At 35.4% G+C, this 25,412-nt stretch overlaps 1 protein-coding gene across 1 annotated transcript in view; it reads left to right on the forward strand.

Moving 5' to 3' along the window:
- Positions 1–24,906, forward strand: part of LOC148309626 (ankyrin repeat and FYVE domain-containing protein 1) — a 77,066-nt gene extending 52,160 nt beyond the window's left edge. Inside the window, exons 6-21 of the mRNA XM_088259741.1 lie at positions 5,167–5,402; positions 7,596–7,739; positions 9,116–9,500; positions 10,964–11,148; positions 12,006–12,190; positions 13,551–13,704; positions 14,182–14,344; positions 15,069–15,145; positions 15,977–16,145; positions 16,664–16,900; positions 17,945–18,162; positions 19,784–19,983; positions 21,446–21,558; positions 21,636–21,758; positions 22,691–22,815; positions 24,262–24,906. Of these exons, the coding sequence (XP_088115867.1) occupies positions 5,167–5,402; positions 7,596–7,739; positions 9,116–9,500; positions 10,964–11,148; positions 12,006–12,190; positions 13,551–13,704; positions 14,182–14,344; positions 15,069–15,145; positions 15,977–16,145; positions 16,664–16,900; positions 17,945–18,162; positions 19,784–19,983; positions 21,446–21,558; positions 21,636–21,758; positions 22,691–22,815; positions 24,262–24,391 (2,844 nt within the window). The 3' untranslated portion in view covers positions 24,392–24,906. The remainder of the gene's footprint in view (positions 1–5,166; positions 5,403–7,595; positions 7,740–9,115; positions 9,501–10,963; positions 11,149–12,005; positions 12,191–13,550; positions 13,705–14,181; positions 14,345–15,068; positions 15,146–15,976; positions 16,146–16,663; positions 16,901–17,944; positions 18,163–19,783; positions 19,984–21,445; positions 21,559–21,635; positions 21,759–22,690; positions 22,816–24,261) is intronic.
- Positions 24,907–25,412: the final 506 nt, after the last annotated feature.

Raw genomic sequence — 25,412 nt, forward strand, 5'->3', positions numbered from 1 at the left:
ATGAAGGAGAATAAACGTCGGAGCCGGATAATACTTACGGAGCTCAATGCAGTGGAGTGAAGCGGCTGAACGCTGCTCTAACCTCTTTTTCTCTCCCAGATAATGCATACCCGAAAGCACTAAAGCAAAAGTGCAAGAATCCTGAACCCGTAACATGACCTTGCATATATAAGCAGGGTGCAAAAAAAATGTGAGAGGGAGAAAAAAAAAAAAAAAACCCCTCCTCCCTATATTTATTAACCTATATATACACCTAAATACATTTTTGTTCGTTAGTTTTAATTTGTACCAGAAGATGAAAACATCTGTCGTTTTTGAAACTAGTCGTAAATAAAAATAAAACTCGATAAAGTGGTATATTCAAGTGTGTAATTTTAATAAAATAAAAACATTTGCGATGTATTGGGGGTTATTTTGGACGTTTGAAAGTGTCAGAGATGGTTATCAAAATTTCGGTCTGAGGATTTTGATTTGAAGAATATCCCTAGAAGTGGAAGACACACTTAAGTCGTGAGACACACTCGTGTATAAATATGTTTTAGTAGTAGTAATTATTCAAATTCAAACCCCTATCCGCACCCCAATGGTGCATAGGGCACTGCATTATATAAACACAGTGTTATCTCGATCGTTAACACACGAAGGAAAGGTGATCAGCCCTCCGCTTCAGGTACTAATCCAGGGTAATATTGAATAAATATTAGAGTGAAAAAATAAATGAATATAAAAAAACATAATTATATAGTATCCTCAATCCCGTGACCCAAACGCATCGAGGTCGGCAAAGTGCACCTTCATTAGATATGCGGCGAGTGTATATGGCAGTGTGCAGTATCGCGGAGGGTACGCGAGTGCAGCCATCTGGATACAATCAATGAGCAATGAGTGACTGCAACTCGAGATATTTACATCTGTACCGGCCCGTATTTTTTACGAGCCGCTTCTATTAATAACGCAGAACGCGTACATGGTCTTTTTTAATGATTAAAGAAAACACTTGTTTTATACCACTTGAGTTTTATTACAGACTACTAGTTTCGGAAGTCAAACTTCCATCATTCAGGTCTTTATAATAACTAAAATATAAAATTGTTCTATAAATAAGGAGAGGGGACAGTTAGGGAGAGGGGATTAGTCAAGGGGCGAAGTTTGAAAACAAAGGAAAAATGGAAAGCAAAGGTGAAGAATTTTGAAACAATATATTATTTAATAAATTATTATTAGAATTTAGATTTTTTTTTGGATTTCTATGAACATTTTCTAAATAATTCGTAATTTGGCCTTTATGTGGAACAAGGTGTAATAATTTAATTTATGAGAGTGGAATGAGTGAAGACAAGTGTTTCCTTTAATCATTGTAACATGTCTTACCACAAAGTTAATGCCGAAACAATAAATAAAATATGGTATTTTTTACGTTATTTTTTGACGAGAACAAAATAAAAATGTAAATATTCTCAAATTATTTTCTGACATCTCAACATGGATGAAGAAAAATATGAGAGTCCGGGTCATTTACAGGGCTCAAGACCGTCACAGGCTGGTTCAAGTGATCACTTTACACATGTGTAACATTCACCAATTCTCCTAATGGTTGACGACCACACTACTCAAATTCTTGAAACTTCTAAATACATGTATTTATCAAACTCGAAACGCTGTGCTTGATACACTAAAGATATCTATGGTGGTATGAGGGAAGCTTTTTATTAAGCAGAAACTCTTTCATTTGTATGTGAGGTCCGAATCCTGGATTATAAGTGGAGAAACCCAGATTGTGAACAAGTGTTTAGACACACTTAAAATGTTGTGAATAAAATATGTTCCACTAAGAAATGTCAGCATAAAACTGAAATCTTATAATCAATTGTTAATTATATATAATATATTTTTTAAATACAAAATGAAAAACATTGCCATTTAATCTTTTACTTGTATCAAGCGCTTATGAAACTGTTCTTACTTTTAGCGTAACTTTGTATAAAATAGAGGTGTAATAAGTTATTATTTTTTTAATTTCTCAATATAATGATGGATTATGAAAATCCTGCTGTAGCCGAATAACATCTTTCTCCACCCTTCTATTGAACCGTCTGCTTCGCACTTTTTCTACGCCATTACCACCGAGCTCGTTAAGCGAATCATAACACAATACATTCCATTTTTCTTTTCATCTAAAAATCCTCGCCAGCCGGAAAAATAGCCTAGCTTTTCCGCCATTTTTTTCAAGATGGAAAAATGGATAATTACTGATGCCCTGTTATAATTTTCCGCTTAATTTTCTTTCACAGAAAATTTCTTGCTATTATATTATTTTATTTACTAAAAAATGTAACATTAACACAAATGTATAGATCGTTTTCGGCTGTCCAAACTTAAAACACAGTAAGGGACATTTTTTTTGAAAACCGTTTTTTTGCATTTTTGGACTAAGTACAATCTACTTCTAGTCCCTTTCTATTATAGTTTTCCGCTTAATTTTCTTTTTACAGAAAATTTCTCGCTTTTATATTTACTTGCTATTTTATTATTATATTTACTAAAAAAATCTCACATTAACAAAAATATATAGATCGTTTTCGGCTGTCCAAACTTAAAACACAATAAGGGACATTTTTTTAAAACTAAGTACAATCTACTTCTAGTTCCTTCCTGTGTTTTAAGTTTGGAAAGTATTGTTCTTACTATTATCTATTATTCTGCCTCACTCGCAATAATAGAATACATTAAGCATCCGGCTGCGCTGAGTGCCGGTCGTCACTTCACGCCTTTTTTTTAGAATATACATTGGATACTTTTTTTAATAATTTATATTGAAAACAAATTTTTATTATTTTTTTTACTCCTTACCATTCAATAACTCTTTTCTTTTCAAAAATCATAAATTTAGTTGGATGAAAAACTAATTTTTTCAATACAAAACGGCGTTTTAAGAAAGAAAAAAACAATTTCATCAAATGTTACGTGGATTAAGTTGCCATTCTAGGTATGTTGGGTCTTCAGGATATCTCACGTTCCTTTTATGTAACTACCTATCGAGTAAATATCGCGTCAATCCGTGACCTATGCACCAGCTGGGTGCGGATAGGAGTTAAAGTAATACTAATATTAGTTTTGACATTTTCAAATTTTAAAACAGTACTTTTTTGAAAAAAAATGTATAAAAAAAATGTACATAATTTTCATACTTTATAAGGTTTTGTAGTATTACAGTATCCAACGGATTCCTCGCGACGACTTTCATATCGCTCACGCTTCAAGAACATCATAAATCAAAAAACTTGATTTTTCAGGAGAACGTATTTAAGGTTTCAAAATATAATACAATGTATTAAAAATAAATATCAAGCCACTTATTGAACTTTTTAATGTGCAACAGATCTTTTTAGGTAAAACCTGAAGGTTTTTTCTTCATTTGAATAATATTCAGTATGTTTAAAAAATAATTAAACAATACCTTTTCTTAAAAATGCAAAAACAACACTTTCTGCCCTGTGGCGGGTAAATTTTAAGTTAAAATATGCCTCTTTTGCTGGGATATAGTGCATTTTCTGGGCATTTCGAAAACATGCACAACTGAAAATTGACGATTTTTGATTTATGACGATCTTGAAAGGAGTGAGCGATATATAATTCGTGTTTACCCAGACACAATTGTACAAACGGAATTGTAGTGTCATATTTTATGATTATATACGTAATTTATGAATGAAATTAAATTCTAAATATCACGTTTATTCTTACTCTCTTAAATGGATTTTCCCCCTCCCCGCGGGTCACTCGCCCAGGAATTTTGATATTGAAGATGTTATGATATTTACGAATTATAATAATTACAGTACATTTTGTATTTTAAAAGCATTGGTTACTTTGTGGTATGGTACTAAAACACTCTCCTTATCATCCATTGTTTACTTTTTGTAAAACCACTTTTATAAACACTTATTCGTAACTACCGGTTTCGGAAAATCATTCCATCGTCAGGTCATTAAAATAAAATTGTTACGAATTGACGATACGATACGATTTGTATAAAAAAATATATTTTTGGTAAGTGGTATTACACAAAGTAAACAATGGATGATACAGTCTTTTCACAGTTATTTTAGTTCTAGTATTTTTTATTATATATTTGGCAATATAAATAATTAAAAAAAAAACTAGAGGTAAAATAACTGTGAACATTTTTTTAAATTATTTATTTGGCAGTATAAACAATTAAAAAAAAAATATATAAAAAAAACACAGGAGTTTAAATAACTGTGAACAGACTGTAAGGAGAGTTTTACCATAAATTACAGTACACTCCCGATTTTCCGGGGTCGGGTTAACTGGGAAGCGGATTATCCGGGACACTTGAGTCTTGATTATTTTATAAAAACAAAAATATTTCACAATAGTACTTACAATGTCAAAACACGTGTCGAGGGCCCAACACATTTGTTGTTCTCTCTACGTTATATCTTTCTTCTCTCTTTCGCAACGAAATGTGCTGAAGGCACTATTCGATAAATCGCAACTTATTTTTTTCTAAACCTGTGTAACATTTGACGTAATTGATTTTTTTTCTTTAAACACCGTTTTTGTATTGAAAATATAAATTTTTATTCGAAATAAATAAATGGTTTTGAAAAGAAAAGAGTTACTGAAAGGTAAGAAGTAATTAAAAAAATTAAAAAATTAACTCTAAAATTCTTGTTTTAATCGTCCCTGTTATTCAAAGCTTTTAGCATGAATAAAATAGCCGCTATTAATCTCAAAGTTGAATTTACTTTTAAAACCACATAAATATGACATTTTAAACTACTTAGTTTATTTTGCCAGTTTAAAGAACGTTAATAACTTTGTAATATGCATCTTGAAATCAAAATTGTATATTTTCGAGTTAACGTTTTTTGCCAGTATACCTACGATACATTCTTAACAAAAGTCAAATTTCTGGATATATTCTTTAAAAAAATGTCCGTAGACAACACGTCTGGCTTTGCGCGCAGCCGGTCGCTATAAAAGTGAAATTCCAATAGAAATAATTTTTTAAATCGAAAGCACGGAAGTTTTTTTTTTGAGAGACCAGGTATATGATCAAGTTCTCTGCGTCCTATGTGCCCATAACGCCTAAGAAGTATCACTCAATATTTTATCTAAATTGTGAACGATTTATTCCAGTTATCGGAGACTGTGAACGCGCTTAGCGCTCGCGGCGAGGAGCTGCTGCCGCTAGAGCTGGCGCTGCGCGCCCGCAGCGCCGCCATCGCGCGCACGCTGCTGCAGCACGCCGCCGTGCCCGACGCGGCCCTGGCGCGCCGGGGGGCCACGCCGCTGCACCGCGCGGCCGCCGCCGGGGACGCCTTCTCCGCGCACTTCCTGGCGGACAACGGGGCCGACGTCACCCTCGTGACCAAGTAAGCTCCAGAAATACTAGATGCGAAGTCTAATGGTCGAAAGAACATCCAGAACAAGCAAAACAGTCTAACCTAACCTAACCTAGCTTGATTAGGTAACCACTCGTTGCTATGCCGGTACTGCTGAAATGCTGGAACAGTGGTTCCTAACCTGGGTTCGACCGAACCCCAGGAGTTTGGTGAGTCAGTCTCCGGGGTTCGGCGGAGCTCAAAACACACACCCGACTTATTGTACTTTATTATGAAAACTGATACCACATACGATATATTCATTTATCCAATAGATCTAGTATATTATTTGAAAGGAAAACAAATTTGTGAGGCTAATGTAGTGTAGGAAAAAGAAGCAGGGGACGACCGAGAAAAACTTGGCACAATCAGGTATATAGAATACTTGAAAGGGGCCAGGTCAGGAGTCGTAATAATCATCGGGTATGTATGAGGAGATGCATGAATGTAGAAGAGGCAAAGAATGTTTGCAAAGACAGAGTGGTGTGGCTTTCTATTCTCTCTGCCTACACCTGCGGGGAAGCGGCGTGATGGTTAGTTAGTTAGTTAGTTTGGAATATATCAATCTAGCAATAAATCTTTCCAATTAAGGGTTCGGTGAATGCGCATATGAAACTGGTGGGGTTCAGTACCTCCAACATGGTTAAGAACCACTTTGCTAGAAGGAACAGCCAAGAGTGTTATACGCCAGCCAAACAATTGAACCTTACCTATCCTAGTTTGACCTGAAATGCCAGTAAGAACAGTCAGATGAGGTAGAAACAAACAAAATAATTGAACCTAACCTAACTTGACCTCTAGTCACTATGCCGTTTTTGCTGAAATGCCAGAAAAAACAGTCAGGTGAGGTAGAAACAAGCAAAATAATTTAACCTAACCTAACTTGACCTCTAGTCACTATGCCGTTATTGCTGAAATGCCAGAAAAAACAGTCAGGTGAGGTAGAAACAAGCAAAATAATTGAACCTAACCTAACTTGACCTCTAGTCACTATGCGGTTATTGCTGAAATGCCAGAAAAAAACAGTCAGGTGAGGTAGAAACAAGCAAAATAATTTAACCTAACCTAACTTGACCTCTAGTCACTATGCCGTTATTGCTGAAATGCCAGAAAAAACAGTCAGGTGAGGTAGAAATAAGCAAAATAATTTAACCTAACCTAACTTGACCTCTAGTCACTATGCCGGTACTGCTGAAATGCCAGAAAGAACAGTCAGAGGTGCTAGAAGCAAGGAAAACAATCTAACCTAACCTGACCTCTTGTTGTTATGCCGGTATTACTGAAATGACAAAAAGAACAGTCACGGGTGTTAGAAGCAAGCAAAATAATTGAACCTAACCTAACTTAATCAACTTCCTCTTGTCATTATGCCGGTACTGCTGAAATGGCAGAAAGAACTGTCAAGGGTGTTAGAAGCAAGCTAAATAATCGAACCTAACCTAACTTGACCTTTTGTCGCTATGCCGGTACTGCTGTTCTAATGGCTTCTTACCATAATTTCATGAAATTATTGTAACTTTAAGCAAAAAGAGTAAACCTACTCACAAGTAGGTACAGGCTATAAAACTTTTGAAGTTGAAGCTTAAGTAGGACCGTGTTAAGCATTGTTGCATAACCCGTAGCTAGATTTCAGAGTCACTTGGACCTTAGGTAAAAAGACTTCTCATTATAAGTCAAGTAAAAAGAACGAAAATAACTCTGATTCCAGTAGAACCTCGATCATCCGGACTAATTGAGGATTATTATTCATTGACATCTCATCAAAGATGAAGAAGAATATGGAAGTCTGGGCATTTACGGGGCTGACGATCATAGGCTAGTTTAAGTGATCACTTTACACAGGTGTAACATTCACCAATTCTACCCATTATTGACAACCACACTACTCAAATTCTTGGAAGTTCTATATATAGGAACCAATTTATAAGTTTAAATTATAAGTTTTAGTTTATAATTTTTAAGTTCTATAAATTAAAAATAACTCCTGTAATTGGATATAATCCAGATTTTGTGAACAAGTATTTGGACACACTCAAAATGTTGTAATTGGGGATTATAATCCCAGATAATAATAAAAAATCAGGTACAAAAGACAAGTACATTCAGTATTCACAACATTTTGAACACTTGTTTTTACTACTCTAATTTCCTACTGATGGCGTTCTAATGATAAATATATTCTAGGGATGACGGAGACACGGCACTGCACCTAATAGCTGCCCGAGGACCGTCTTCTTACGATGCTGAAACTTTGGAAGACATGTCCCGAGTGGCCGAGAAGATTCTCGCAAAGGGATTGGATCCCAACAGACAAAACAAGAAAGGATTGTAAGTTTTAATCAACCCTTTTTCGGTATTTAGACAAATATATTTTTTAATTTAAATTGGACAACGAAATTTCTTTGCGAAAACTCTGATGCAGACAATGTTACAAATTAATTAAATTTGGTATATGTAATGTGTACGTAAAGCAGTTCTGCATATTGAAAAAGCCCAGAGACTCAAATAATAAATGACAATTCTTCTTACCAAAACTATGATACATTTTCAGTCTCTATTAAAAAATCATGGTCAATTTTAAAAGCATTTTAATGGCCCATATTAAATTATTTATTTATAAATAGCTCTCATATTATGCTTAGGTTGTATTTGAACACTTCACTGTTCAACGTTTATGAATGCTTTTTGAGAGCATGCTATATGTTCAGTTTGATTGAAAAGTTGCCGAACTATCTATAAATTGCCATGAATATTATCAATATTGATAAATCAATAAAGACCCAGTATTTATGTACAATTTGGACATACTCAAAAAGTTTGTTAAATGATATTTTATTTATTGTTTCGGCATTAACTTTGTGGTAAGACATGTTACAATGATTAAAGAAAACACTTCGTTTTTTACCACTTGAGTTTTATTATAGACTACATGTTTCAGAAGTTATATCATATAACATATCCAACCTGTATATTATACAAATAATAATTTACATAAAATCCTCGATAACTCAAAATCTAAAATTGATTTATTACAAAAAAGTGGTGTTTATGAAATTTCGTGTGGAGATTGTGATAAAAAATATATTGGCCAAACTGCGAGAAATTTAAAGATTAGAATTAAAGAACATCATAGCGGTCTTGTTAGTAATTATTTTTCGGAATTTTCAAATTACATAATAGATACTAATCACTCATTTCACTCTCATAAATTAAAATTACTACACCTTGTTCCATATAAAGGCCAAATTATGAATTATCTTGAAAATTTAGAAATCCAAAAAAACCTGAATTCTAATAATAATTTATTAAATAATATATTGTTTCAAAATTCTTCACCATTGCTTTCCATTTTTCCTTTGTTTTCAAACTCCGTCCCTTGACTAACCCCTTCCCCTTACTTTCCCCTCTCCTTATTTATAGAACAATTTTATATTTTATATTTTAGTTACTATACAGACCTGAATGATGGAAGTTTAACTTCTGAAACATGTAGTCTATAATAAAACTCAAGTGGTAAAAAACGAAGTGTTTTGTTTAATCATTGTTAAATGATGTTTTCCATCTAGCCCAAGTTTAAAGCCCTAGTCCTAAAAATATAAAAGCATTGAACTTTTCTTTTGGGCAATGTGTGCTTATACATCATTTAGTGTGTTAATAAGCCGTTAGACCATTTCTTATGAACTCTGATATCTGTTTTTCCTCAGCACCCCGCTTCACCTGGCGATAATGTCGAAAAACAATATCGTCTTTGACCTTCTTCTGAAACACGACAAACTGGACGTGAACCTCAGAACGCTGAACGAAGAGCACTCTCCACTTTACTACTCGTTAGTGAACGATTATCCCGCGACCCAGAATGGCAATACGAAAATAGGAACAAACGGATTGGATCCATTCGAATCTCCTTCTAGTGAAGAAAATAATCCTTTTGCCGACGAACCTCCCAAGATTAAGTCGGATCCGGGATCTGGTGATCCTCTGGAGACCGGATTTGCCAAGAAGTTGATAGATAAAGGATGCACTTTGAACCCGGTGTATTCGAGTACTTGGGATAACCTGCTCATTCTGCTCGCTAAGAACAAATACGAGGTTTGTTTTTATATTTTTACTGATCAAATAGAGATCATGAACCCTCTCCAAAATTAAACCCTCATAAAGATAGCCATGTTTGAATGTGTCGCCTAATTGTTTTAAAGTACTTATCTTACGAAATTGTTTACGGCCTATTACTTTCTGACTTGCTTGATCACTCAAAACAATTCTACAGAAAATGGCTGTAGTTTCCAAACGATGTAACGAAGAAACCGTTGTGCCCAGATAGTTTAAAAGATTTCCATTCACACTGAATCTGTTTATATCAAATTATTCGTATTGAACGCACTGTTTTGTCATATCGGAATAAAGAAATACATTTTATTTTACCTTTACATGTAATTTATTGGCATTTTTCAACACTATCATAAAAATGTTACAATCCCATATAAAAATTATGACTATGATAACATATCGCTCACTCCTTTCAAGAACGTCATAAATCAAAAATTGTCAATTTTTAGTTATGCATGTTTTTGGAATGCCCAAAAATGTACTGTATCCCAGCAAAAGAGGCATATTTATAACTTAATATTTACCCGCTACAGGTCAGAAAGTGTTGTTTTTGCATTTTGAAGAAAAGATATTGTTGAATTATTTTTTTAAATATACTAAATATATTTCAAATGGAGTAAAAACCTTCAGGTTTTACCTTAAAAGATCTGTTGCACAGTAAAAAGTTCAATAAGTGGCTTGATATATATTTTTAATACATTGTATTACATTTTTAAACATTAAAAACGTTCTCCTGAAAAATCAAGTTTTTTTATTTATGACGATCTTGAAAGGAGTGAGCGATATGAGGTCCCTAAAAAAGTATACTTTTTCAAAAGAAAAATTACTTCCAGGTCTAATTAACTACATAAATTCGAAACTAGAGATTTTTTTTTGCTCATTTATTTTTTTTAACATGCACGAGAGAATTAATCAATCCTGGACCAATTTATGAGAAATTAATCACTTATATATGCTGCCTAGTAATAATTTATTTTAGTCCGCCTCCATAGTGTAATGGACAGCATGCTCGGCTACCGTTCTGGAGGTCCCGGGTTCAATTCCCAGGGGTGGTCAAATAAATATAAGTGACTTTTTCCACTCTAATATTTACTCAATATAACCCTGGACTGGTACCCGAAGCGGAGGGCTGATCACCCTTGCTTCATAACACTGCGTTTATATGATGCAGTGCCCTATGCATCATTGGGATGCGGTGGATAAGGGTTCGATATATTTTAATTTATTTTGTTTTTTGAAAAATCAAACACTTGTATAAATAATAATAATAATAAATTTGGATTACTTAAATAGGGCCATTTTCGTAAAATACTACCTCAAGGGCGCTTGTATAATACTACTTAACGAGTTTTGTTTCATTACACACTAGTTTCGAAAACTACCGATGTTTTCATCTACAGGTGAATAGTAAAACTATAAATTTAATTTATTTACAATATTTGTAGCAATCTGCGCTCTTCCTGTGCGAACACCTGACTGGCAGCATGGACCATACCAACACGGAAGGGTACACCGCTCTTCACATGGCCTGCCTCGAAGGTCTCGCCAAGCTAACTTCCAAACTCCTGGACAAAGATGCCAATCCTAACCTGCAGACTTCTTACGGAGAAAAAACTGATGTAGTCTACAGGTGTGCACCTCCAGATATTCTTCTTCTTAAACTTATTTTTACGACGATTAAAACTTATTTTTAGTCAGTGTTTGATAATGTCTTAATAACACGAAACGCGTCACATATTAACATGTACGTAAATAAATGTAGAATTCAATCCAATGAACCTTGTTTAATTTTGGATATATTACACAACAATTCTACCAACTGTCTGCAGTTACAATAAATAAGTTAAAAGTAGATGACATAGCTACTCAAGCAGTACTTTCCCGACGATTAAAACTTATTTGTAGTCAGTGTTTGACAATGTCTTAATAAGACGAAACGCGTCACTTATAAACATATACATAAATAAAGGTAGAATTCAATCCAATAAACCTTGTTTAATTTTGGATATATTACTTAAAAATTCAATATTTCTACCAACTGTCTGCAGTTATAATAATTTTTCTTCTTCTGTTTAGTGTAGGCCTTGTGGCCTGTTTTAAACAGGGATTAGCTTCCTGTGATGTTGATTCCCAGCTGCCAATACATCTCTTTGGTAGTCTGCCAGATATTGCTATTAATTATGTATTAAATTTGATTTAATACCTTTATTATCAATATGATAAAATAACAACTTATTAATAAGTTTTTTCCACATTTATTTTATTTGACCAGTGACCAGGTTTCGTCATTGTACATTAGCAAGCTTATTGCTAAAAAGCAATATCTTCTAACCCACCGAAAACAGACTAGTGATATTGATCAAAACGTTTGGTACTTTATATAGCTGTTGGCAATCAGAGGGTAGATAGTGCTTGAACTACTTTATCATCAGTTTTGAAATTTCTTATAAAGTTATGACAATTTTTTTAGTACAATATTGTTTCCAGACAAACTCCTCTACATCTTGCTGTTCAGAACAACCACGAGGCACCCATTGTAGCAATTATTGAGAGAAAGAAAATGCTGAAAAAGAACGCCACTCACTCGGATAAAGCTATGAGCGTTCTCATACCTAATTTCAATCTGAAAAATTCCGAAGGAGATACTCCATTGAGTTTGGCTCTTAGTAAAGGTAAAAAATTCAATCCTCACTCTTTTGAGTACGTCCAAATGTTGTAGCATAATAATCAGTTATCTTTTTCCAGTGTACAATAATGGCCACCTGAAATAGTGGTAAAAAAAACACCAAAAAATCATATTATCTCAATTTTCTTTATTTTAAATATCTTTGATCTTATTGTACACTCACATATCGTAGTCGTACAGGAGAAAGTGACCAACTAACAAAACGTAAAATGTTCAGGAGGGCTATTTAAGTCACTTTTGCTTGGCAAGAAAATAAACATCAACGCAGTTAGTCATTTCGAACAAGTCAATATATTAAACTTCCAAGTTTAAAATCGCTTCGGGATTTTTTCAGGGCAATATTAAGCTAGTAAGATATCAAGTAATCAATGATCACGTTTTTGTAAAAAAATGCACTTGGTCACATTCTCCTGTATGACCTCGATACATATTAATATGATCAATAAACTTATTTTATTAAAATTAAAAATCCACTTTATAAAGTGGATTATTCAAGTGTTTAATTTTAATAAAATAATCATGTCATTCCACAAAGTTAATGCCGAATCAATAAATAATATTTACAACATTTTGAGTGTGTCCAAATACTTGTTCACAAAATCTGGATTATCTCCAATTACAGGAGTTATTTTCATATTATTTTTTGACATCTCATCAAAGATGAAGATCAGCCTATGACGGTCGTAAGCCCCGTAAATGCCCAGACTTTAATATTCTTCTTCATCTTTTATGAGATGTCAAAAAATAAATAATATATTAATAAACTTTATGGAAACGTACATAAAACTACAAGATCTAAACTACGGAAACACGTCAAACAAAACCCAACACATACCTATTTTTGTCAAAAAGACTTTGATTGCCATTCAATAAAGTTGTACAACCTGCTTCTATTATCGATAAAGTCATTAATTAATGAAACTAAGTATAAAAGAGCTGTTCGTAAAAGGATAATGGAAGTGGGTTGATCTAAAATAGCTCACATCATTCAGTAATATCTCATTTGATTGGATATTATAAACCATTTACTTTTCATATAATTTCATAATTTGACATTTTAAAATGTGCCCTCAGCTTATGAAAAAGTGAAAGCACATTATTTTATATTACAATTTGAAATTATGTGTATGATGAAAGATTAATAAAATAAATACCAACACCTGTACTTCGATTTCATATTATTTTCATAGGTCTAAGCGGCCTGTTGTTAAAGATAGGAATCCAGTTGTAACCGAGTGAGCTTAAACCTATAAACCCTGTACTCAGATTCTGCAACAGAAAGCACGCGACCACACCCTGATTTTACTTGCATTCTTATTCCAATTCTAATTTATTTTGTATTGCAGGTCACCAGAAATTAGTTTCACCATTAATTTTAGGCGAGGCGGATGTGAATGCTAGAAATGGCAAAGGATTCACCCTGCTACACCAAGCCATCATGAAGGAGGATTCTAGAACTGCCTTATTCCTCTTAGACTATGGAGCGGATATGAATGCCCTGTATGTATAAACTGCATACATATTATTTATTTAAACTTCATGTACAGAAAAGAAATATGTACATCGGCGGGCTTATTACTAAGAAGCTACATCTTCCAACTAACCAAAAACAGACTTGTGATATTGGTCAAAACATTTTATACCGTTTGCAATCAGAGGGTAGATAGTGCTTGGTCATAAAGTAAAAATGGAAAAGAAAAATAAATAAATCATAAATTAAAACTTATTGCTATATTAACTTAACAACCACTTTATATTATATATGTATAAAAAATTGATCATAATAAGGAAGGCAAAGAAAGGAGGAAGTTTAGGGAAGGAGGTAGAGGAAAAACGGATTAGGTTTGATGTGTAGTTAGGATTCTCAGACGTTTCTTAAAAGTTATCAGACAAGGTGCATATTACCCATGGGCGATCAAATAAAACCTCGTCTTTATTAAAAGACAAACATTTTATGCTGTCATGATTGTTTTACAGAACTGAGGAGGGGGAGACTCCCCTCCAACTGGCCATCCACTGCCGCCTCGGCCTGCTGGTGGAGGGAATGTGCGTCCGCGGGGTGGATATGGGCCGCCTGGACCAGCACGGCATTCCTCCCCTTTGGGCCGCCCTCGACTCATCTCAGGAAGAAGTGGCCAGTGTACGTACATCGAATGCTAATCATTCCTAGGGACCAATCCGACGCAAGAATGTATTATTTCTTACTTCTCTAGCCTTCTGTTCTCCACTGCTGGATAACGGAATAGACTTCTTCCGTATCCTTCCGTTTCCTTTGGTCGGTTGCTGTTTGCAGCCAGTTTCTATCCCCCACAGCAGCTATGTTGTCGGACCATTTTTTAGGGCCTTACGATGCCTCTTATCTCAAAAAGAAATCTGAGTTTGAAAGTCCATCTTGTGGGGTTGTGTCTTGCAATATGTTCCACCCATTGCCACTTAAGTCTTGCCACGCGATCCATAATATCCTCTATTTTGGTCCTGATCCTGATTTCTTCATTTCTTACTTTATCCCTCAGACTTAAACCAAGCATAAATTTTTCCATGGATCGCTGTGTGTGTGAAGAAATGCAAAGGAGCTCAAATGCACACAATGATCCAGGGAATGTATTATGCTGTATTTATTTATTTGCAATTGACTTTTCTTGTACTTCACATAAGTCACATGATCATGGCAGTGAACAAACGGCCAGTGAAAGTAAATAAAGTCAGAGGAAATTAACAGCATCCATAAAGGTGGGAACTGCCGGAGTCATTTCGTCGTAACATCGCTCGAGGCGAGCATCCGACTATATCTATGTTCTCGACAATGCACGTACTTCATTCACCACCTTCGATATATTTACGGTATTTAGGATTCCTTTTTACAGGTTCTTGTGAGGAATGGAGCTGATGCAGATTGTTGGGGGCCGGGACCTGATGGCTGTCTTCAGACACTATTACACAAGTAAGCATATAACATAGATTACTTCCGTCCCCTTCTTTAAGTTGTCAAGTGAGGAGAGCCAAATTGCCATGGAAACAGGATAACAAAGGAACCAGAGACCCGCATATATGTCATATACATATGTGTAGAAGTAGATTTGTAACCCTTTACTTGTGCTATATCACTAATAACACACGACTCATCAATTGCAATTAATATTGCGGAAGCTAGCTTAATATCTTGGACTCGCTACTCTGTGACATTTTGGGAATTTTGTCTTGCACTGTTTTCGCACAGGCAATTCGGTGGCTCTATTTAAGTTATAAGGTTGCTTGAGATAAGGCGAAATTAGAGTTAATGTCCGAAGAAGGCGAAGAGCCACAAACGTCTAGGCAAAGAGTCGCTCCTGCCGACCTCTGGCCTAGAGCAATGGTCTTCAACCTTTTCATCCCTGCGGACCGGTCAACTTTTGATAACTTAACCGCGGTCCTCTCAGGGGGATGTTAATTGTTTATATTTTAGATTGTTTGATTAAATAGGTTTTGTTTTTGCCTTCAAAGATACAATTATGTAACTCGGCGCGAAGGAATTCTCAACTGATTTATTTTTTTCGATAATTATTTAATTTTAATTAGGTATGTTTGATATTTTAAACATAATTTTTAAGCAGGGCCTTGGACGGCTCTATACTGGTATAAGGACCGTGAACCAGTACCTAGACTGGTATTGGTCCGCGACCCGGGGGTTGAGGACCACTGGCCTAGCGCACAAAAACAATAAAAAAACAAAATAATTTTGAATTATAAACATGAAGTACATTTGTTTACTAATTCTTGTATTATTTGTCCCCAGAGCCATAGACGAGAACAAGGAAAGCCTGGCCCAGTTCCTCATCAGGTCGGGGTGTGACGTGGAGTCTCCCCGGAGACTGGGCCCCAACGGGCAGGGGGCGGAGATGGCCGCGGAACAGCAGGCCCCGCTGCATCTCTGCTGCACTTGGGGGCTCATCAATGTTATTCAGGTACTTAAAACTTTTCACCTGAGTTCCATTTTTTTTATTTTTGACTGAGGTGGGGTACTTACCAAAACTATCTTTTAGTCAAATTTCGACACGGATTTTAGACCAAAATATGTACCACGTAGTAGGGTCAATCATGGGTAGAATTGGTGAATGTTACACGTGTGCAAAGTGATCAATTAAATCAGCCTATGACGGTCGTAAGCCCAGACCTCCATATTCTTCTTTGTCTATGCTGAGATGACAAAAATAATGTAAAAATTAACTCCTAATTGGACATAATCCACACTTGTCATTAATTAAATTAAATAAATAAAACACTTGTGTCACTTAAGTGGTTAAAAAACAAGTATTTCATTGAATACTCAGACTTCCATCTTCTTTCATGTAGTGTTTCATATCAAGTTGAGACAACTTTAATATTAACGTAGTAATAATCATAAGGGTCATGATTATTCCACATATGATTAGTACTTATTCGCAACGTTTTTTATTTGAATTTATTTGGTCACCTCTTCTAGACCCTGGTGGAGCACGGCGCAAACGTGAACGCCCGCGACGTGGAGAGCAAGACGCCCCTGCACATAGCCATAGAGAACCAGCACCCGGAGATCATCAGCCTGCTGCTATCGCACCCCTCCATGGACCTGTCCCTGCGCGACAAGGCCGGCCTATCTCCCTTTGCCACGGCGCTCACCGTCAGGAACAACAAGGCGGCGCAGGCCATCCTCGACCGCATGCCCTCGGCTGCCGAACAGGTAACGTTCTCTTATATATTTTTTACAAAATTGTTAGTAATATTAGTATTCTCTTCTTCTCCGTCTTATTCCTCATTGCTGAGGGTTGTGACCCTTGCAGAAGCAATTACTCTTCTCCAGTCATCCCTTGACTGCGCTGCACGTAGCGCTCCAACCACCGAGGTGCCTGCTGCTGCCTTAATTTGATCGGTTCATCGTGTGGGGGATCTTCCTCTCCCTCTCTTTCCCTCCAGGCTACCGATCACAACTAGTCGTTCCAGGCTATCCTCGTTGCCACGTGTAACGTGTCCAAAGAACTGGAGAATCCGTCGGGTAGATATTAATATATTACCAAAAAAATGGTGTGAGCGTTGAGTGGACTAAAATATTTTCTGTAGCATCACTGGATCTTACTATAAAACTATTCAACCCGTGATACATAAATCCTCTTGGTTCCGCAACATCAAAATGCCTAAGCTGAATGTGTCCCTTCTGTGCAGGCTGAGGATCGGACGTACTGTACTAGTATCCCACTTCAAAAAAATTATTATCTTGTTCTTTCTTCTATGACAGTCTATATCTTTCTGATCCTTATACAGTTTATTTATCGCAAGGCACCAGAATAATTAGAATCCCACCTCATGTTCATCTTCTTCTTCTGCGTGGTGCAAGCCTTGTGGCCTGTTTTTAAGAGGTATTAGCCTATTGCGATGTCGATTCCCAGCTGTCAATCCATCTCTTTGGTGGTCTGCCCGAGAGTCGTCTACTTTAGGGTGCAGCGCAATGTGGGGGAGTCTGGATGGTTCCATTCTCCTCACATGCGCATACCATTGTCTCCTTTCTTGCCTTCCGCAACATCTTCTAACTAACTAACGAATAGAACGCCACACCACTCTGTCTTTGCAAATATTCTTCGCCTCTTCCACGTTCATGCATCTCCTCATACATACCCGCCGATTGTACCCCTGATTGACCTGACCACTTTCAAGTATTTGGCATACCGCAACATCTTCGATCTCTCATATTCATGTTATTGGTTTATGTTTAAATGATTGCGGTGTGCAGGTGGACACGAAGGGGCGCAACTTCCTGCACGTGGCCATCCAGAAGAAGGACCTGGAGAGTGTGATGTTCCTGCTGTCGGTGGAGGTGGACGTGAACTCGCGCGTGCAGGACGCGGCGCTGGCGCCCCCGCTGCTGCTGGCCGCCGCCACGGGCAACGAGATCCTCCTGCGCAGCCTGCTGCTCGCGGGGGCCAGGCCCAACGACAGAGATGTCCACAAGTTAGTCAACTTTAGTCCTAATAGAGTTGTACCTCGAGTGATTAGTGATTCTTGACATGGTTTAAGACTGCGCCGAAGCATTGACGATGGGTGAAGATGTATTGCTCTGTGATGTTATTTTTTTTTAAACATGAATTATCCATTAACCTCCTCCCTTAGTTTTTCCCTCTACCCTAAACTCCCTTTTTCCCTTTTCTTCCTTATTATTTTTTTTTTTAAATTTATTTTATTTATTTAGAAAACCAACAGAGAACAATAACATATATGAATGTACCTTAATTATTTTAAAAAAACTCCAATTACAGGTTTTCGCAGAGTGAAAAACCGAAAATTAAATAAATAATATATTAAATACAATATTTATTTTTTGAAATTAAACTATTATTACGTTTTTTTATGAAGGAGAGAGAAAGGAATTGGAATAGGCAGTGGAAGTTATTATATAAGAGAGAAGTTAAGTCGATGGATGTGTCTTTACCATATTTTTTAGTGTAGATAGTTTAGTGTTTGTGAAGTCAATATAGCTAAATTCATTGTTGTGTGCCAAACGAGAACGTTGAATACAGGAATTTTTACTGTAGGCTTTTTTGTTGATGGGAACACGAAACATAGTGTAATGTCTTGTCAACCTGGCTGGAACATTTATCGATATTAGACCTATGAGCTCTGAACAGTCAACTAAACTTATAAAGATTTTATAATTTATGCTTTTTTAAATGTTCAAGTACTATTTACCCTCCAATTGCAAACAGCTATACATATACGGTATCAAACGTTTTGATTAATATCAATAGTCTGCTTTTGGTTGCTTGGAAGATATAGCTTTTTACCAACAAGCCCGCCAATGTACTTATTTCTTTTCTGTATATGCAGTTTAAATAAATGAATAATTCAGCTGTTTCCAATTTGATGCCAAGTCACAGTCATGAAGAATTAGTCAAATTATAATTTTTTCCTACCAACCCCTAGGAATTGATACTGTACTTTGTCTTTGTTCAGATGTGGACTGTATTTGTTTTCTTGTCAATGACAGATGGATGAACAATTTAGGGATGCTTTATTTAAACATTCAGGTCTGATATCTAATAACCAGGGTATCAAATAAAACATTACAAGAACAAGAGGAGAAAAAAAACACCTTTATAACCTTGTCATAACAACATGAGTTTAGTTGCGGGTATACTGCAAAAAAAGTTGCCAGTCACAAAAATATTTTTTGTTATCAGTTATGATTAAGTACTTTATTAAGTTAGCCATTATGTTTTAGTTTTATTTAAATTTTGTTTTATTTTATTTTTTTAGTAAGCTTATTTTTACCATTTAATAAAAACTATTTTTTTACACTTAATTTATATCATATATTTACATCTTTTTACAGTATAAAAAACATTTCTTTTTAAATTCTTTCAGACTCTTCATTTTTCATACATTCAGGTATCTCATCATATATTTTCAAACACTTATAAATTATACAATTTTGCGACTCTGTTTTCAAAGTTTATCAAAAACTGAATATTTTACAAATGAACAATTTTAGCAACGTTATCGTGTCTTCTTTTAATCAAAGTTGGCAATCCAAATTATGGTGATGTATCCCTCTTATCATCCTGCCCGCTTCCAGACAAACCGCCCTCCACGTGGCGTCCCGGGACGGGCACGCCAGCATCGTGTCGGCGCTGCTGCAGAACGGCGCGGAGTACGACGCGGTGGACTCCAACGGAGACAATGCTCTCCACATCGCCTCGCGGGAAGGCCACACGGCCGTGGCGCGCGCACTTCTCACCGAATCCAATCTGGACGCTGAGGCCGTAAACCTTAAAGGTATCTTTTCACGAACTAGAAATAATTTGAAAAGACAGAAATTGTGACATTTTAACTTTTTCCCTTGAGGATTTGTGGCATGCTATTCTACATACACATACTTAAGTCCTAAAAAAAGTATGTTTCTTTAACCGACTAATTTCTCAAGCAATCTGTAAAATACTTAAGGAGATTTGAAACTTTGAACAGACATATTTTTATTTTATCTATAAAGGTTATATAAAAATAATAAAATTAATTAATAATATACGAAACAATTAAAAAAAACTTCCCTTTCTTCTTCTCATGCCACTCCTATCGGAGGTAGGTTACCATCTCCTTAAACTCCCCATCGATTCTGGGCCAGCCTGATAAGCTGCATCCGGTATTACAAACCACTGTCGAAGATTTTCGAGCCAAGCTTCAGCTGCCTTCTACCGTTCCCTCCACTAAAAGTATCAAAAGGCATATTTTCTCCACAGAATATGTGGCCGATTTCTCACCCAACTTTACCTCCGAAATAAGAGAGGGTGACTGCCATGAGATACACACTGGTATAAGGTACCTACTTATAAGTAAGTAGGTAAGTTAGAATTTTTGATACTCGCGTGCCTTTATATGCAGTTAGAGTAAAATATCTTTCATGAAAGCAATGACATATTTTTACAACATTTTTTATGCCTTAGTGGCAGATCTATACCCTGGTAATATCAAATGCCAATAATGAAAAGTTTTGATTCTAATCAAGTTTGTATGTAATAATAATAATAAATAATAAAACCCTTATCCGCACCCCAATGGTGCATAGGGCACTGTGTCATATAAACACAGTGTTATCTTGATCGTTGATACATGAAGGAAAGGTGATCAGCCCTCCGCTTCAGGTACCAGTCCATGGTAATTTTGAATACATATTACAGTGAAAAAATCACTTATATTTATTTTACCCCCCTTGGGAATCGAACCCGGGACCTCCAGAATGGTAGCCGAGCGTGCTGACCATTACACTACGGAGGCGGACTGTATGTAATCCTGTTGAATATCGCAAAGTTGGTCAGACTGACGTTGATTATATTTGACGTTTTGTGGAATCAGTAAGTGGTTACCTGAACAAAAATTAATTTAATCAATTTATACAATAATAATTCATATATACATTACAAACTATATACGGCGTGATATTGTTCAGCATAGCGGTAGCTCTTCCTATGGTCATAACCATCAGCAGGTTGGTCCTGTATATAGGAATATGAAACAATCTATGCCGACGCTGTCTTGGGCAACTATCGGGAACATACAGACCAATGATCCAGATAATTTCTGGATTATTGATCATACTGCGCAACAATCGATAAGAATGCGTAATTAAATACGCACTCTATTAATGATAGTTGGTAAAGAAAAATTTACATATGTATTTGATTGGGATCGCAGTCCCGGTCGAGTTAGAATTTTTTACTAACTTTGGAATTATTTTTTACAGGCCGAAACCCTCTGCACGAGCTATGTAGGTGCGGAAAAGAAAATGCAGCTGCCATCTGCGAACTGTTCCTGGAGTGCATGAAAGACTATCCGATTAATAAGACTGATTTACAGGTAAATTTTTCACGCTGAATTACTGATCCCTTTCTTATCTGGTGAGGATGTTTTTTTATTGGAATATTTTGTTATAGGGCAACACACCCCTGCTGCTGGCGTATATGAGGGGCAACGGCCCCCTTTGCAGAGTTCTGGTGAAGGCCAACGCCTGTCTTGCAACTGAGAACAAAGAAGGCGCTACCATATTCAATTATCAGGCAAGATATACCAGTTCATGAAATAAATTGTCGTTGGTTTATAGGTGTCTCATTTTGAGATGAAATATCTATTTTTTTTATGTACATCAGGTATTTATTTATGCTTAATATATTTTATTCCCTACTAATTACAAAAGAAAACCGTAGTGAATAAAAATATCAATTGTAAAGAAACACTCTATTTCATCTTTTTTTTTTAATGTGCCAAAACAGAAAACTGCAAAAAGATTTATATGAAAAAGTTATTTTGAATTTCACTTGTAATTTTTCAAATGCCGGGGTTTTCATAGCAATATTATTTTTTCCTAGTCTAGGGTGATATATTTTATAATCATAAATAACATATGTTTACATTTTGACATCTCAATAATGATGAAGAAGAATATGAAAGTCTGGGTATTTGCAGAACATTGACCTGTCATGGACTGGTTAAGTGATCACTTTACACATGTGCTTCTTCTTATCCTTCTGTCATCCACTGCTGGACATAGGCCTCTTCCGTATCCTTTTGTGCACACGTGCACCATTCACTTATATTTATTTTGACCTCCCTTGGTATTTAACTAGGAACCTCCAGCACCATAGCAATAACACAACACTACGGAGACAAACTATATATAACATGATACATAAATAGCTATTATAATTACAAAATCTACCTTTATTGTCCGTTTTGCAAATTATAAATTAACAATCAAACACAATACTGCATAAAGCAAATGCAGAAGAAGGAATAATAACAATGGTTTTATGATTTCTGGACGTAATTTATTTATTTATTTATTTATTGAACGGCTGAAGCCTTTAAAGTAATACATATAATACATATATACATTATCTAATACAAAAATAAAAAATACACTAATGAATACACTAATAGAGAAACAAAAAGTATTGCGCTATCAATAAAATGCATATTTGTGCATATCCAGGTAGCAACCAAGCAACTACTGCACCGACTGCTGGACTCCCTGACGGCTGAGGCCCCGTGGGGGGAAAGTGACCTGTGCCAGGAATGCGGAACTAAGTTCACCCTGACCATGCGTAAACATCATTGGTTAGTTATTAAATTATTCATTTATTTTTAAATATTCTACTATGTATTTTGCCCTACCAAGTAACACAGTTTTTACACCAATCATAAAAGAATAACTCGTTTTACTTATTTTCCAAAAATTACATGAATCCAACTTGACTTTTTTAACCGTTTTAGTGCTGAGATTTTTTTTTCTTATGTGTTTGCTAAAATTACTAAATAAATTTTTTTTAATTGTCCTTTTTATTAAGTGCGTACAAAATGAACAATATTTTGCAAGCATTTTTTAATTAACATTCTTACGTATATTTAAAAATAAATTTTATTTGAGAAAAAACATAATTTTTTATGCACAATAATGTATCAAGGACGTGTGAAATTAGCTCATCCTAAGAATTTTTACTATCGATGCGTATCCTCCGTGGTAGACATTCCAATTTCATGGCCTCTTTCACTACTATGAGTATAAAAAACATTTTCGTGCAATGTTTGACAGTCTTTTTCATATTTATTGGACAATTTCAATCAACATCTTTACTGTACGAATCTGACATTGTAAGGGCGAAAACAATAAGTTTTTACAAAAAATGTATTTCTGTATTTCACCAAAAATTAGTTCAATTTGTTTGTTTGTGATTATCGACAAATCGGAACTTTAGAAACGTGCGTACCGTGACACAACCTCAAGATTCGACCGCCATCATACACTGGCGTCAATCATTGGTATAAAGACAGCCCGCGCTTTTGGCAAAATTTACCTTTTTTGAGAGTCGATATATCGATTCTCAGCACTTAAACGGTAAAACCAATTTTGTATGTAAATATTAGTAGTAATTTTTTTGGCACAGTTTGATACCCCTCAAAGGGCAAAACAGCTATCACAAAAATAAATCAATTTCATCAATAGATTCGGCAGTCACTTAGTGGTAAAATCTGTCCATTTTTAATTGAAGTTTTATTGATTATATTTATTAATAATAGTGGTATTTACTAAGTAAAAATAATAATAAAAATTGTAAGCATTTTATCGCTCACTCCTTTTAAAAACGTCATATTTAAAAAATCGTCAATTTTCAGTTGTGCGTGTTTTCCGAATGTCCAGAAAATGTACTATATCTCAGCAAAAACAGCATATTTTTAACTTAATATTTACCCGCTACAGGGCAGAAAGTGTTGTTTTTGCATTTTGAAGAAAAGGTATTGTTCAATTATTTTTTTTAACATACTAAATATTTTTCAAATGGAGAAAAAACATTCAGGTTGTACCTAAAAAGATCTGTTGCACAGCAAAAAGTTCAATGAGTGGCTTGATATTAATTTTTAAAACAATTGTATTATATTTTTAAACTTTAAAAACGATCTCCTGGTATATTAAGTTTCTTGATTTATGACGTTGTTGGAAGGAGTGAGCGATATATGTATCATCTTGTGATTTATACAAATAATAAAACACCTCTTTATTTTCAGCCGTCATTGCGGGCGCATGCTCTGTTCGAAGTGCTCGAGTCAGGACGTACCCATCCTGAAGTTCAACCAGAACAAGGCCGTCCGAGTGTGTGCCATCTGCTTTACCGTGCTCCAAGTCGGCGCCAGTTAGTCCACCCCGCCACGCCGCACACCGCACCACCATCCGAACAATCCAATATTCTATGTTTCTATATTTTAAGCGCCGACCCTTTTTGTTGCTTTACTTTCAGTGCTGATTCTCATGTAGAATAGGGTAAGTTGTTTTTGTGAAAATGAAATTTCAACACATTTTGGACGGGTGTTTTTTTCGCCTGCGGACCGCTGGCGACCGGATTTGATAATTATGTACACTTTAACGAAGAGATCGGTATATTATATTAATTTAAAAACGTTGGATAATTCCTTCCTAATATGTGGTAAAAGTATTTTTTGTTTTTTTTTCTTCAAAATTTAATTATTTATTGCCTAATAAATAATATTTACTTAACAATATCCATTAAAAATTATCCTGCCAGTTTGGTTTTGTGTTTTGAAAGCCTTACAGTTAGAAATATATCGCAATCATTATGAGAAACAGTTTTTTTTTTATCTTATTTATATCGTAGTCATACAGGAGAAAGTGACCAAAAGCATTTCATACAAAAACGTGATCATTCACTATTTGATATCTTACTAGCTTAATATTGCCCTGAAAAAAATCCCAAAGGATTTTAAACTAAGAAGTTTAATATATAGACTTGTCAAAAATGACTAACTGCATTGATGTTTATTTTCTTGCCAAGCAATAGTGACTTAAATGGCCCCCCTGAACATTTTACGTTTTGTTAGTTGGTCACTTTCTCCTGTACGACTACGATATTATAAATCGCCCCAGGTCAATAAAATCAACAATATTTATGTCATTTAAAATTCTCATCATTCACCCTCAATGAGAAGTCATAGTCATGAAGCAATATTTTTCTGTGATAGATCTGCTTAAATTGCTACTTTGATCCGTTATTGGTCGGAACCATCCCAGTTGAGCTGCAAGCGATAAATTCAGAGCCTGCTGACAATATGTTGAATTATCAGATTTAATAGTTTTAAATTGAAGAAGGTAGGACTTCCACTCGGAATTTCATTATGCTACCCAAACGTACTGACTCCAAGAC

Source organism: Brachycentrus maculatus, unplaced genomic scaffold (genome assembly GCF_059751285.1).
Source record: "Brachycentrus maculatus isolate JH-2025_06_01 unplaced genomic scaffold, ASM5975128v1 h1tg000119l, whole genome shotgun sequence".
In the NCBI taxonomy this organism is placed as follows: domain Eukaryota; kingdom Metazoa; phylum Arthropoda; class Insecta; order Trichoptera; family Brachycentridae; genus Brachycentrus; species Brachycentrus maculatus.